Below are 16,739 nucleotides of genomic sequence, written 5' to 3' on the forward strand. Positions count from 1 at the left end.
TGTCTCTTCCCATTCAGTTTCATCCCATTGCTTCTAGTCTTTCCTTGTGCAAATGAGAATAAAGTTGATCCTTCTACAATGTGACAGCCCTTTAGATATTTGTAGACAGCTATTAAGTCTCCTCTCAGTCTTCTCTTTTGCAAACTAAACATTCCCAAATCCTGCAACCTTTCCTCATAAGACAGGGTTTGCAGACCGGTCACCATTCTGGTCGCTCTTTTCTGAACTTGCTCCAGTTTGTTGATGTCTTTTTTAAAATGTGGTGCCCAAAACTGGACACAATATTCCAGATGAGGTCTGACCAAAGAGGAGTAGAGGGAAATAATGACTTCACGTGATCTAGACTGTATGCTTCTGTTAATACATCCTAGAATTGCATTTGCCTTTTTTGCTGCTGCATCACACTGTTGACTCATATTCAGTCTGTGATCTATTAGTATACCCAAGTCTTTTTCACATGTGCTGTCACTTAGCCCTATTCCTCCCATTCTATATATGCTTTTTTCATTTTTATTGCCCAGATGTAGTACTTTGCATTTCTCCCTGTTAAAAACCATTCTGTTAGTTGCTGCCCACTTCTCCAGTTTATTTAAATCTTTTTGAATCCTCTCTCTCTCTTCTCTAGTATTAGCTATCCCTCCTAGCTTTGTGTCATCAGCAAATTTAATCAGTTTACCCTCAATTCCTTCATCTAAATCGTTGATAAAGATGTTGAACAATACAGGGCCCAGGACAGAGCCCTGTGGTACCCCACTTGAGACATTCTTCCAACTGGATGTGCAGCCATTTACGACCACTCTTTGGGTCCGATCACTAAGCCAGTTATGAATCCACCTAACAGTTGCCTTGTCCATTCCATACTTAGTCATTTTTTCAATAAGGATTGTATGAGAGACTTTGTCAAATGCTTTGCTGAAGTCAAGATATACTATATCTACAGCATTTCCTTGATCCACCCAATCAGTGATACCGTCATAGAAGGAAATTAAGTTAGTCTGACATGACTTATTAGTTAGAAACCCATGCTGACTCTGTTTAATCACTTCATTCTTATCCAGGTATTGACATACATGTTGTTTAATAATTTGTTCAAAGATCTTTCCTGGTATAGAAGTCAGACTCACCGGCCTATAGTTGCCTGGGTCCACCTTCTTCCCCTTTTTGAAGATAGGAACAACATTTGCTCTTCTCCAGTCTTCTGGCACTTCTCCTGTTCTCCAAGAATTTTCAAAGATTATGGAGAGGGGTTCAAAAATTTCTTCTGCTATCTCCTTCAGTACTCTGGGGTGTAATTCATCTGGACCTGGAGACTTGAATTCATTTAGGTTAGCTAAGTGTTTCCTCACTATCTTTCTGTTTATAGATATCCTGGATTCTTCTATTCCCTTAATAGGACAGTGAATAACAGTTGATGTTGCATTTCCTTTCTGAGAGAAAACAGATGCAAAATAGGAATTTAAAAGTTCAGCCTTCTCAACATCCTGTCTTACCATTTCATCATTTTCATCCTTCCCGACTGGGCATTTTTTTTTGTTTTTGCGCGTTTGATTTTTCGATTGATACTACCGTTATCAGGACTTTTTATCATTTTGTATGACATAATCTATTTTACCATGTGATGACCTGGAAAATGGAAAAAATTTCCAAGTGCAGCAAAAATGCTAAAAAAAATGAAATTCCACAATTTTTTTTAGGTTTTTATGTCAAAATAAATATGGCAATATGATTTTCCCAGTTAGTGAGATTACAGTGATACCAAACCTTCCTTTTTTTTTTGCATTTAAATGGTGATAAAAAATGTAAAAAAAACAAAAAAGTGGTTGTGTTGCCAATTTCTGAGGCCTATAACATTTTCATTTTTCGGTCGATAGAGTTGTGTCAGATGTTTTTATTTATTCCATTATAGGGTAGATTCAACAGTTTAATCTTTTTATTCCATTTTGTATCTGTTTTCTCCTTACTGAGTTTACATATTATTTTTTAATAGATCAGACTTTTACTGTTGTGAAGATACCAAATAAGTGTATTTTTTATATTATTTAATTCCTTTGTTTTTAATGGTGGAAAAAAGAGTGGAGTCAACCTTACATTTATTTTTTAATCATTTATTAATTTTTTTCAAAACATTTTCTTTTACTTTTCACTGTATTTGGTAGCCATCTCAATAAACTTGAATCTGTGACTGGCCGATGTCTTGTACTATGCATAGCAATACAACAGTATTGCACTTTATGGCAAAAATAAAAAAAATCGCAGTCTCCAATGAAAACCAGTCACTGGATTGCCATGATCCCTAACGATCAACCCATGGGCGCCCGCATCTCATAGGAGTAGATGGGTGATTAGAACAGCATGCCATCACAGATTGACAGCAGCATTTAATGTGGTAACTCGAGACTGTTGCATGCATATGATGGCTGAATAGCACAACCATCATCTGCTGGCAAAGATCTGGCTTAGGAGCACACCAGTTCGTTCAGCATCAGTAAGGGGTTAAAATTTTATTTCCATGATAAAGGGGTTGCTTATTTTCTGTCTTCAGTACAGCACTACTCTACTGCCTCTCGGCATTTAGCTTGTTGGGGTTGGTATGCTCCTGAATACTGGTAGTTCAGACCAATGGCATATTTGCTCCCCGGGACTCAACGTTGTGCTCTATGATGCTGCTGTGGGGAGGTTGAGCTGGTGGACAGCTCTGTCTGTAGTAAGAGACAGAGAGATAGGAAAAGAGGGTGTCATGTGGCAGTCTGTCCATTAGAGGTCAGTGGAGAGCACTGACGACAGTGGTTATGTAACTGCCACAGGTCAAGGTGACTCTGATTGGGTAAAGGTGACTGTCAGGTGACAGTGTGCGGGGCTATCCAGGCTGATAGTACAAATGCTGAGGTAAGCTTCTAGAAGCTTCAGTCAGCGTGGGGAGCTCACAAGGAAGGAGGGTCTATTGTACTGGGGAGAGCCCTTAGAGAGTTTGGACAGTGGAGACGGTCCCTAAAGGACGTTGGTCACAGACAGAGACGGCCTGTGAGTGCCTAGTGTTTGGTGGACTTTGTCGGGTGAAACGCCGTGGTGGATTGGCCTAGGGCAGCCACGGTGGGAAGAGTCACGAAGTACACCACGATGGTGACAATCAATAAGTGAAGGTATTTGGGCCTGTGTACAAGAGAGAACAGTGTGATACTCCTGTCCTGCATTGTGATGGTCGTCACATGGGCAGCTAATAAAAGCGGAACCTGTTGAATACTACTCTTGTCTCTGTCTCGTGCCTGCCGACGTCAAGAAGTGGGTCATCCCCCATTCCTGTGAGTACAGCACACCTTTGCTGCCTATCTACACTAACTAACATCAGCAGCACCACCAAATCATCGCCTCAGCTCAGCCCAGCCCGGCCCTCGACCCTACACTGCTAACAGATGCTGCATTGCCTGTTCCATAGGAGTAACAGTGGGACACTAGTTGGCTCCTGATTAGTGCTTGCAAGCTGTTTAGAAAGCACTTAAGCACTAGGAGACCAAGCACTCTGAGATGGTGGGTAACTAAGGCAAGAAACAGTAAACTATAGAATTAAGTAGGAAGGTAATTGCAATGTTGCTTGTTATTACAAGCACTTAGCAAGTTTAACCAATACTAAAACTACAATAAAAAGTTTACTTAAGGTATTAAATCATTTTTTCCAACTATCTTTTGGACACAGCTGTTATAAAGCTGACTATAATAATGCCTCAGGTATATTTAAAGGGAATTCTGCTCTCTGTGTGTGACTTTTTGTAGCCTTGGCAACCTCTGTTAGCCCTGAAAGTAGTACACTGATATCAAACCCATGTAATCATAATGCTCTCTATGACCACTTGGCCTTTTATCACAAAATAAAACATATACTTCACAACTATTAATATAGTTGCATCAGATTGTTGAACTTGTACCACTATTTCCTGGCATCTAGCAAAATACAGAATGGAAAATTAACTTGGATGGGGTGATCTTTAAATGTTAAAGTTGACCCGTCTTACATATATATATTTCACTAGGTGTAAATGTCACTGTCCACCGGAATTTGAGATAGTCTTTCTTTTGTTCCTGACATTTGGCCCCTGATTCCTTGTAAATAAATCTTTTCTTTTTACCTGATTGGTCGTGGTCATCAATTTTTCTCTGTTAGTCTTTTTGAGGACAAAATCTAATTGACTAACGAGCCATAATTTACATTTAGAGAAGAAGGATGCCATATCCCAGGAATGGGAGCAAAAAGTAAACATGAGTGAGAACAGACTTAAATGGCAATCATGCTAGAACTGTATGACTAGATAAGGCTTTTCCCTGCCATAATAGCAATAATTCTACAGTTAATGACGCCAATCCTATAGCAATCAGCTGATCATCAGATGCCTGATTATCTAGTTAAAAGAGGTATTCTATGTGAGATCTTCTATAACCCTTATTTATAATATTTGGTTGCTCTTCTTTGAACTTACTAGTTTAGCAAATTTAAATGTTTCAGATCCTGTGCTCTGACGAGCTATGTACTTATTAAAGGGAACCTGTCATTTTACAATGTGGTCCAAACAGCTGGCACCACATTTTAGAACAAAATGTGTCCAGCAGATTCTGTATAACTAGTAGTTTGTTCATTTGATCCTTTGGATATTTTAGGCTTAGGTGTACAGAGGGCTCCTGAAATCAGAGATTGATGATTTCCTCCATATGCTCAGCCATAGGAAAAAACGTCCACTATATCCGAGAAAAATCAGAGGTTTAAAAGAGTTGTCTCGTGTGCAAAGTGCACTTTAATCAATAAATCTTTAGAAAAATAAGTTTCATAATCAGATGTGTTAAAAAAATGTTCTTGTGCTGAGATAATAATGTGGCCCTGTTGTGTACTGTGTAATGGCTGTGTCTGACCGTACAGGAACATGGTCTGATTGTACCACAGCTCCTGGGCAGGGGAGGAAGCAAATAAAGCAAATCCCTGCAACTGAATAAACTATTAGTTATATTGAATCCACAAATGTGAATAACAATCTTCTCATCTCACCTTGCTCTTTAACATATTGCTGTATTTTCAATGTGAAGGTTTCACTTTAATTTGTTTAAAAAAAAGAGAAACTCCTGAATAGTTATGAATCACATAATGGCTGCATAACCGCATTGTGGAACAAGAATATATTCAGCTTTGTACTTAAAAAATCTTTACTTTGCTTTACTTAAGTAGTTTTCACTCATCCATGAATCACAAACTGCTCTAGCGCCAGATGTCTCGGATTTACCAATCCTTAGGCATGCTGTGTATGGATGGTCTTGGATGTTGGTCTACTAGATGTCTCCTTTCATTTCAATATGCTACCCACTGCTTCTTGTAGGCACTGATCTGTCTATAGTTACAGGAAAGCAAGAAGGATTACAGGAAGTAGAAGCATGTCTTAATGCGTGCTCCGACACCCGCGGCTTCCTTGCCGAGACAGACCACAGCATGTCTAATTATCTTTGGGAGACGCGAGTCTCTGCAAGATAAATTTCACCCGTCCAATGTAATGGGATGCAGTGATTCCGCATGGTTCAACGAACACAGGCAGAATCACCTGCATTCAATAGATGGCAGCACTTGGAACGCAGCGGACATGTGCTGCGTCCAAAACGCTGCTGATTACTGACCGTGGGAACATACCCTTACAAGCCTGCTCTCTCTGCCAGCTCTTCTACCACCTCTGCTCCACCCATCTATCTTCATCCCAGCCTTGCCTGCCCTTTTACACCCAACCTATATTTCATTTTCCTGCTTGTGTCTCATTGTACATCAGCAGCAGACATTCAAACAGTGAGGACTAAGGGAAACAGAGTCAGGATAGCATATAACTGGCAGCTCAGCTAGTACAGCATTTGCCCACTCCTCAGCTGTCTTATGATCAAGCAGATGGGGCGGCATATAAACAAGTTGGCAAAAAAAAGATTAGCAAAGGTAACTAGGTAATTAGGTTTAATTTCTCACAATTTTCCTAAGGCAACTAATAATCCCTTATTAAAGACCCTATTAAAACATAACTTTTATTTTAATTATTAAAACGCGGAAATAGACTAATTTTGTTAAAAACACATGATACGCACAAGGGAATAATATTCAGTATATCTATACTCTATTGGGCAGAGTGCATGGACTTTCCAGGGGATGATGCACACTGAAAGGTAGCGATACTGTTTAGAATTGGCTGTGAGTTAACAACTCCTACAGTAACTAACCCCTCGCATTGGAAGTGAGTGAATAGCCAGAGTGTCATTCATTTTGGATGACCTTTGTCAGTGATGTCATAACAAAGGTCTTAAAAGATCAGACTATCTGCCAGCCAGCTCATTATAGTCTCATTTCCTCTGGTGACGCCTGTGTGGCAAAACATATCCAGGAGGCAAATGGCTACTCAATTTTAAACAGCATATAATGGGTAAGAAATTATGTGGACACAATAGGAAGCAAGATTTAGCAATATGCTATAAGAGGTAGCTGACTAATACACAGGGAGATCACTATGAATTCCAATACAAGCACTTTACATGTATAGGGTTGGTATTGAATGCTGGAAATGAATATAATAGGCAGTGAAAATACAGCAATGTGTGATAAGAATGAATCACAGTGATGGTGAGCTGTGATATAATAATATATGAGTAGCCTATTGAGTAGATTACCAAGGTATCCATGCCCAGAGTAAGCCTTTGACAGGAGGTTTACTGGCAGACAGCAGGAGTTTTGTATGCACGAGCACTTTAGTAAATACCGTAAGTCCAATAATAGTCATAGACTGAGAGATGGTAAAGACTGTCACTAATTGAATCATACCACTTACCTACAAATAGGAGTGATATACGGAATATTATTCCCTCCTGATTATCATGTGTTTTTAACAAAATTGATCTATTTCCATTGATTAATAATTAATAGTGATGAGCGTTTTAACATCTTATCCGACCACATTTGGGTGTTATCCGAGCATCTGGGCGTGCTTGTATATTATGCTCGAGTCTCCATGGCTGCATGATTTGGGCTGTTAGCCTCAACATGTGTGGGGATTGCATAACAAACAGGCAATCTCTGCATGTGTGGAGGCTGTCTAACAGCCACAAATCATGCAGTCGCGGAGACTCGAATATAATATACAAGCACGCCCAGATGCTCGGATAACACCCAAGCGTGCTCTGATAAGACGTTATCCGAGCACATTCGCTCATCACTAATAATTAGATAAATGTTAGGTTTTATTAGGGTCTTTAATAAGTGATCTTTAGTTGCCTTAAGCCCCCATCACACATAGCGATCTCGCTAGCGAGATCGTTGCTGAGTCACAAGTTTTGTGAAGCAACAGCGATCTCACCAGCGAGATCGCTGTGTGTGACACTGACCAGAGACCGGCCCCCCTGCCGCTTATCGCTGATTGTCCTGAAATGGCCAGGACATTTTTTTGACCGCTGGTCTCCCGCTGGCCAGCACGCATCGCTGAGTGTGACAGGCGGGAGACCAGCGATCAGCGTGCTGGTAACTAAGGTAAACGCAGGGTTTCTAAGCAGCGCGCAGTGCATAGAAACCCAATTTGTACCTTAGTTACCAGCGTGCTGATGCAGGGAGCTGGTAACCAAGGTACACATCGGGTTTCTAAGTGATACGCGCTGCTTAGAAACCCGATGTGTACCTTAGTTACCAGCTATGTGTGACAGGGCCCATAGACAAAGTGTGTTTAATGATATAGAATCTTTTACTGACCCATTAACAGTATTCCTCTATTCCTCTAATAATCTGGTCTCTTGGCATTGGCTGATTCATAGACATATATGCTGTAAGATTTTGGGCCACCTGATGTCTCTTTTCCTTTTAATTTGCTGTCCAGTGCTTGTTGTCAGCACTGATCTGTCTATAGTTACAGAAAAGGAAGAAAGATTACGGAAAGTAAGGTCATCACCTTACAAGCATGTTCTATCTCCCAGCTCTATTATAGTACTTCTGTTCAATCCTCCTCTCTTCATCCCAGCCTTGTCTGCTATTTTCCACCTAATCTGCATTTCAGTTTCGTCCATATTTCTAATAGCACATCAGCAGCGCACATTAACCCCTTCACCCCCAAGGGTGGTTTGCACGTTCATGACCGGGCCAATTTTTACAATTCTGACCACTGTACCTTTATGAGGTCATAACTCTGGAATGCTTCCATGGATCACGGTGATTCTGACATTGTTTTCTCGTGACATATTGTACTTCATGTTAGTGGTAAAATTTCATTCAAATAACTTGCATTTATTTGTGAGAAAAATGGAAATTTGGCGAAAATGTTGAAAATTTCGCAATTTTGCAACTTTGAATTTTTATGCTCTTAAATCACAGAGATACGGCACACAAAAAACTTGATAACTAACATTTCCCACATGTTTACTTTACATCAGCACAATTTTGGAACCAAAATTTTTTTTGTTAGGAAGTTATAAGGGTTAAAAGTTAACCAGTGATTTCTCATTTTTACAACACCATTTTATTTTTAGGACCACATCACATTTGAAGCCACTTTGAGGGGTCTATATGATAGAAAATACCCAAAAGTGACACCATTCTAAAAACTGCACCCCTTAAGGTGCTCAAAACCACATTCAAGAAGTTTATTAACCCTTTAGGTGCGTCACAGGAATTTTTTTGAATATTAAAAAAAAATGAACATCTAACTTTTTATCACCAAAAAAATACTTCAGGTTCAATTTTTTTTATTTTACCAAGGGTAACAGGAGAAATTGGACTGCAAATGTTATTGTACAATTTGTCCTGAGTACGCTGATACCTTATATGTGGGGGTGAACGACTGTTTCGGCGCATGGCAGAGCTCAGAATGGAAGGAGCGCCGTTTGACTTTTTCAATGCAAAATTGGCTGGAATTCAGATCGGATGCCATGTCACGTTTGGAGAGTCCCTGATGTACCTAAACAGTGGAAACCCCCTACAATTGACCCCATTTTGGAAACTAGACCCCCCAAGGAACTTATCTAGATGTGTGGTGAGCACTTTGAACCCCCAAGGGCTTCACAGAAGTTTATAATGTCCGGGCATGAAAATAAAAAAATCTTATTTTTTCCACAAACATGATCAATTAGTCCCCAATTTTTTCATTTTCCCAAGGGTAACAGGAGAAATTGGACCCCAAAAGTTGTTGTCCAATTTGTCATGAGTACGCTGACACCCCATATGTGGGAGAAAACTACTGTATGGACACACGTCAGGGCTCGGAAGGGAAGTAGTGACGTTTTGGAATGCAGACTTTGATGGAATGGTCTGCGGGTGTCATGTGCGTTTGGAGAGCCCCTGATGTACCTAAACTATTGAAACTCCCCACAAGTGACCCCATTTTGGACACTAGACCCCCCACGGAACTTATCTAGATGTGTGGTGAGCACTTTGAACCCCCAAGTGCTTCACAGAAGCTTATAACGCTCGGACGTGAAAATAAAAAAATCATTTTTTTCCACAAAAATGATATTTTTGCCCCCAATTTTTTATTTTCCTAAGGGTAACAGGAGAAATTGGACCCCAAAAATTGTTTTGCAATTTGACCTGAGTAGGCTGATACCCTACATGTGGGGGTAAAATACTGTTTGGGCGCATGGCAGAGCTTGGAAGGGAAGGAGCACCATTTGACTTTTTCAACTCAGAATTGGCTGGAATTGAGATCAGACGCCATGTTGCATTTGGAGAGCCCCTGATGTGCCCAAACAGTGGAAACCCCCAATTCTAACTCCAACCCGAACCCCAACACACCCCTAACCCTAATCTCAGCCCTAGCCCTAACCCTAGCCCTAACCCTAACCCTAGCCCTAACCCTAGCCCTAACCCTAGCCCTAACCCTAACCCTAACCCTAGCCCTAGCCCTAACCCTAATGGAAAAATGGAAATAAATACATTTTTTTTATTTTATTATTTTTCCCTAACTAAGGGGGTGATAAAGGGGGGTTTAATTTACTATTTATGGCAGTTTTTATATTTGGCAGCTGTCGCACGCTAAAATACGCTTTTTATTGTAAAAATAGTTTTTGCATCACCACATATTGAGAGCTATAATTTTTCCGTATTTTGACCCACCGAGTCATGTGAGGTCTTATTTTTTTCGGGACGAGTTGACATTTTTATTGGTACCATTTTTGGGCATGTGACATTTTTTGATCGCTTTTTATTCCAATTTTTGGGACGCAGAATGAACAAAAACCAGCGTTTCATGAATTTCTTTTGGGGGGATGCGTTTACACGGTTCTGCGTGCGATAAAATTGATAAAGCAGTTTTATTCTTCGGGTCAGTTCAGTTACAGTGATACCTTATTTAGGTCGTTTTTTTATGTTTTGTCGGTTTTATGCAATGAAAACTATTTTATATAAAAAATAATTATTTTTGCATCGCTTTATTCTGCGAGCTATAACTTTTTTATTTTTTCGCTGATGATGCTGTGTGGTGGCTCGTTTTTGCGGGACAAGATGACGTTTTCAGCGGTACCATGGATATTTATATCCGTCTTTTTGATTGCGCGTTATTACACTTTTTGTTTGGCGGTATAATAAATCATTATTTTTTGCTTCGTTTTTTATTTTTATTTTTTAAGGGGTTCGCTAAAGGGGTTAACTAATGGGACAGTTTTATAGGGCAGGTCATTATGGACGCGGCGATACCTAATATGTGTACTTTTATTGTTTTTTGTTTTTTTTATTTCCAAAAAATGGATTTATTTGGGGGAATATTTTTTTTTTTTCTAATTTATTTGGCGATTTTTTTTAAATTTATTTTAACACTTTTTTTATTTTTTTTAACTTTATTAAATAGTCCCAGGTGGGACATAACTGTCCTGTGACAGATCGCTGATCTGTCACATCACAGATCACTGTGACAGATCAGCAATCTGTCACAGGCAGTGCAGAAGGCTTCCTCATGCCTGCGCTTTGCAGTCACTGAGGAAGCCAGCTTCCTGCAGGCCCCTGAAGGCCCCCATCGCCATCTTGAATTCGGGGGCCTGCAGGAAAGGAGCCCCCCGCAGCAGCGCTGCACATTGCGCTGCCGTGGGGGGCTCAGGGAAGCACGGAGGGAGCCCCCTCCCTGCCGATGCTTCCCTTTAACCCCGGTACACTGCGATCATGTTTGATCGCGGTGTGCAAGGGGATAACGTGTCGGGGGCGGTCCGTGACCTCCCCTGACACATAGTGTCAACAGAGTATTTGTGCACGTTTGTCATACTGTGTTCTGTTTTTGTGTCTTAGTTCTTGGGTGGTGTGAACAGGGTCTTATTGACCCGTTCAGTTTTTGTGCATGTGTCATGTGTTTTGAATCTATTGATTTCTTGCTTATGCAAGCTTTGGGAGATCCCCCCCTCTCTCTTTTGGGACATGCATAAAAAGCCATTTTGCCCAGCGAGCCCACACCGGGCATCACCTTTCTGAACCCTGCTCATGAAGGTATTATTCACATGTTCAGGTTTTTAAATATATTAGATAGGACTGCTCCGAGAAGGGTATGCCTTGATGCGGCGGAGTGGCTTAGCGTACATTTTTTTGCAAAAAAAGTATCAACAAAATACCCTGGTTTTGCTAACATCTTTTACTAGCACTTGCTACTTACAGTTACGTATATTTTACAACAGAGTATTTGTGCACGTTTGTCATACTGTGTTCTGTTTCTGTGTCTTAGTTCTTGGGTGGTGTGAACAGGGTCTTATTGACCCGTTCAGTTTTTGTGCATGTGTCATGTGTTTTGAACATAGTGCCGGGTGTCAGCTGTGATAAACAGCTGACACCCAGCCACGATCAGCGGCACTCACCACGTGGGCGCCGCTGATCGCGGTAGACGTACTATCCCGTCCATGGGCATAGGGGCCCGGGTCCCATGGACGGGATAGTACGTCGGATGTCAGAAAGGGGTTAAGCAGTGGGGACTAAAGTAATAGAAGTTAGGCTCACATACAGGTGACAGATCACAGTACATTTCCCTCCTCTGCCAAAAGTGCTGCCAGTGGATAAAGCAGCTAGGGGGACATATAAACAAGGTGACAAAGAAAATGGAAGATTTGCAAAGATAATGTGCCGTATAGGTTTATGCATTTTTTAAACATTTCCATTCAAATGACAGGTACATTTTAAAATAAATTATTATTTTGGTATTAAAGCAGCTATTGTTCTGCATGTTTAAAAACTGTTGTACAAAAGGAACAATTACAACTATAGGTAATTTTTTTGTATGTCTCCATCGTGAGCTTACAATGAACAGACATTGGTTTTCCCAGTTTAAGACATACCTGTCAGACAGATGTAAAATGTAGGCGTAATTGATGTGTTTACAGAATTTGGTGACACTTCTCGAGTATCCAAATGAAACTGTTTAAGACATAATAAAGGAAAAGAGTTTGCAGAAGTCCAATGTTTCTTTTAATATCGTCCTTTGAAGGACTCTGTTTTAGTAAAAGCACTTTTTCATTTCAGTTTTGTAGAAAACTACTATGAAATTTTCCAGATGGATTTTAAAATTAGCAGCTCAACCAACCCATCAGGAGTACAGATAATCACCTGGCAAGCTGAATACCTTGGGCAAGTTCTATCAGATCTCGGTATCTCCAAAATATACGTCAATGAACGGGACATCACGGCTTTAATACCACTGGCAATGGTATGTGACATTTTTATTTCAATTTGACAAATTATTTTTTATTTTCGAAGTTTGCGGTTAATTAAAGATAAGTAGGAACATAAAAATAATGCCATCTCATTTCTTTTTCCATCATTTAAATTTCAGCATGTAAGGAATGTATAATGATTTGGGTAGTAGCTGAGCTGCTGGTATTGTCCCAAGGATATGAGACTGCACTTTGAGATGTAATTGGTTAAGCATTTAGATCAATAGGACAGAACAAGGGCACAAAGTGTTGTAAACGTCAGCACAAGTACCTTGAATTTTATTTTGTTGGCAGTGGGCTGCGAAAGGAATTACTCTTTTAATGGCCTAATGTGTAATTTCCTACCAAAATTATACATCAATTTAATGGGTTCATGTTTAGATAAGTGCACAACATAGAATTTAGAAAGACAATCGATAATAATGAATGAGGAGATGGTCCGACTGCACCTGCAGAAAATACATCAGGGACATGATAGGTGTATTTACCCGTCACTCTGCTAAATCATTCAGGTTCAGTCATCAACATTTTTAATACTTCTATGAAATTGTACTTTAAGCCTTATATGTAGTTGTCATATTTTGTGATATGTACTGTAATTTAACAATTACATCTGCCATACTTATTGGTTAATGCATGAACTTACTTTGCTATCTAAAGTTTTGAGAAAATGCTTTGCTCCATCATACCTACTTTTTTTTAAACATTCTGCAGAATGTCTGTAAATAATTGTATTTCATATAATCAAATAATTTTGGAGCAATATTTTCTGGAATTGTGTAATATGCAGTTGCTCTTTATTCTAGAAATGTATTAGTAAATTCACAATTGGGTGTTACTATTTGGACGTGTGTCCCTACACAGCCTGGCACTGCCCAATCAATGCTGACATTGTCAGACCATGTAAGGACCACCCAAGAGGAATGCCAACACTTAGTTAAGAAATAAAAATAATCCATAGTGGCTGCATCATGGGAAATACAAGTAATTAGTAAATAGACACATTAAAGTGATAACAGGTCATCATGAACCCCCTCCCAACTGAGCAATTTTCAATTTCTGTATTTTTCATTTTTCTCTTCTCTTCTTCCAAGAGTGATAACTTTTTTATTTTTCCATCCACATTTAATTATGGGGACTTGTTTTGCAGTTTTCAGTGCCACCATTGATTGTATTTTCGATGTGTTGGACGATGGGAAAAAGTGTGGTGAAAGTGCAAAAAATGCAATTCAGCTATTTTTTTTTCTGTGGCATTCGTTGTTGGTAAAAAATGTCCTGGCAATGTGATTGAGAAATTCAAAGAAAGAAAAAATTACTTGTGTCACCATATTCCAAGACCCATGATGTTTTCATTGTTCTGTTTGATAGGTGAGAGTTTGTTTTTTGCCACTTGAACAAACGTTTTTATTTTTGGTAAATATAGTGTTTTGATCACATCTGTTTCAATGTTGAGGCAGTTACTGATTTGATTAATTAATTTTAAATGATTAGACATTTATGGAAGCAGCAATATTAAATATGTATTGTTTTAAAAAAAGATTTCTTTATTTTTAATGGACTGGTTTTCATAGGAGCACTGTCATAACAGGAATGGGGGTCTTAAAAAAAAAGTCGGAGCACTATAAATTAATCCTTAAAAAATTTACTATAATATTTAAAAGACATCACAAAAGTGATTAGTCAAAATGAGGTAACATTTCAGCCATATTTGGCCTTTCTCAAGCCTAAAATATACAGACAAAATGCAGATTTTCTTTATCATTCGATTCTGTGTGGATTCAATAGTCACTGGCTACAATGTTTGTGCACTGCAAAAGGCCAACAAATAAAAATCTGTCACAACTCTCTTGTCAGGTATTTCGGAAACGGGGGCTTCTTCCCTGTCACTAACGCTATTGTTGCCCTAGCTTGCCTTGTTCACCGGATTACCTTGTCTTAGCTCCTGAATCCACCCTCAGTCTGTACCCTTCCCACACCCAGGGAAGAGGGGAGTAGTAGTGTGCTGTAATGCACCAACCAGACTAACAAGGTAATACAAACAGGGATAAAGGAAAATATCAATCATACAAATATACTCACACAAACAACAGAGGTAAACACCAGGGAGTGGTGGATGGGGTAAAACCAAAGTAGGAGAAGAAGGGGACTAGCAAACACCCAAAACCTCACAACAGTCTCAGATAAATCCACCAAACGCCTTCTCAAACAACTACAAATAAAACCAGCAGATTTTTTGTAATTTGTTTCTGAGCAGATTTAGTAAAATTGCATTTTTGAATTGTGAAAAGCCATCAAAAGGTTAAAAAAATACTTAAACTCAACTGTATGGTTTCTTTCCATCAGCTGTATGGTTCTCACAGCTTCTTTAAATTGCTACCGCTTGCCCTGAAATAATTGAGTCTCTGACATTGGTCTGATACTGAGAGGGTTCTGTGCAAGCTCAAAAGATCATGGCATTATGATGTCATGGCATGTAAAGTGACCTTGTGGACACATGTTCAAGACTCTCCCAAGCTCTATTAAAGCCAAAAATCCTGGCCCAGCATGAGAGACCCAGGGATTTCAGTATGAATGGCAGCAATCTGAAGATGCAGTGAGGACCGGACAGATGATGGTGAGGAGTGGAGGGACTGTAGAAGTGAGCAGTAATGTGAGTATAAGGAGTTTTAAAAAATATTTTTTACATATTACGTGTAAGTATGCTTTGGGGTCTGGACAAACCCAAGAGCATTTGGATATTAATTTCATGGAAAATAACTTCTCCACAAATTGTATTTCCTGGGAAAAACTTCACGAGCAGGCAAATGTGAATTTTGCCTGATCCGCTTATCTCTAATGCTCACCTCACCACTCATCTGTATCGCCATCCCCTCAGCCGACCATCTGGCTCTTCGCATCTTTTCTTTTTGCCTTCCACCATCTCACACATTTTCTTCAGCCTCTTCACTATTCTCCAGGTCTTCCTGGTCACTCAAATGATGCCCATCGTAATGTGACATGCTGAACCTCATTGAACCAGAAGACATGATCAGGCATGAAGGAGAAAGTGTTAAAAAGGAAAGTGTAGGATGAGATGATGAGCTGCAGAGTCAGTGAGGCAATTTTTCCAACTGTTTGCTGGTCCTCTCCAGCTCACCAAAATGATGAACTCTACTAGCCACTATTTTATTGAATTCGCAGCCAGTGAATTGCAAAATAATTATATTCTAGCTAACACAATTTTTTGTCAAATTTTGACAAGAATTTATTTTCATCAAAATAAATTTGCTCAAGTTTTCATATTAGGTATTCACTTGACTATAATAACTTGGAGAAATCATTCAACAGGCTATTTTGTGTGTAAAAAAAATCTAAAACTATAAAACCTAAACGATAAAGTGTTTTTTTTTCTATTTTTGCATTCCAAAAAATTTGATAAATTCTTAATTACTCCTAAGCTAAAAAAAATACAATGTGTTCCACGGAGTACAGTGCAACCACATCAGTGAAGATATAAAAATATTATGGCTGTTGAAAATCGGGGAGGCAAAAAGAGAAAAAATTGGCTGGCCATTCATTAAAGCTTTTTTAAGCCTGTCATTAAGGGGATAATAATTAGCTTTTTTTTTTTTCTTTTTAAGCAGCTTTACAACCCTATTATGATATATCATTACTTGGGATCTTCTCCATTTAAGAGCAATTGTGGTTTGATAGAGTGCTAAAGACTTGGAATCGGTTTGATAAGCTTTTTCACCCTGATATACAGTATATAAATTACAGTGTATCTTCTCCCCTGGTAGAGTAAACATGTTGACCAGGGAGTACAGAGAATGAATGTACTAGCGCTAACTTTCCAAGTTATTTTAAGTTTTAGTTGGAAAAGTATAAATCGCCAACTCTATTTAATGCCATCAGGAACTAGAATGCTCTTGTTCATTTTTCTAACAATTATTTGAGTGCCTTTTGCTGTTAATATGACCCATTACTCCAAAAGTAACAAAGACTCTACCTATTCCAGCCTTGCTGCTATTTTCCATAACATCAGCTTCCCCAGTAGCTGGAGCCTGCTGTTTGACTTGTCGTTTCTATTGACACTCCAC

The 16,739-nt window shown here is 39.3% G+C and overlaps 1 protein-coding gene across 1 annotated transcript in view; it reads left to right on the forward strand.

Moving 5' to 3' along the window:
* TMEM132D (transmembrane protein 132D) overlaps window positions 1-16,739 on the forward strand; it is a 1,611,777-nt gene that overhangs the window by 1,161,989 nt on the left and 433,049 nt on the right. The window contains exon 4 of the mRNA XM_073557069.1: window positions 12,470-12,653. Coding sequence (XP_073413170.1) covers window positions 12,470-12,653 — 184 coding nt within the window. The remainder of the gene's footprint in view (window positions 1-12,469; window positions 12,654-16,739) is intronic.

The sequence above is a fragment of the Dendrobates tinctorius genome, unplaced genomic scaffold (genome assembly GCF_039654945.1).
Source record: "Dendrobates tinctorius isolate UK_male_01 unplaced genomic scaffold, ASM3965494v1 ptg000243l, whole genome shotgun sequence".
NCBI classification, from domain to species: domain Eukaryota; kingdom Metazoa; phylum Chordata; class Amphibia; order Anura; family Dendrobatidae; genus Dendrobates; species Dendrobates tinctorius.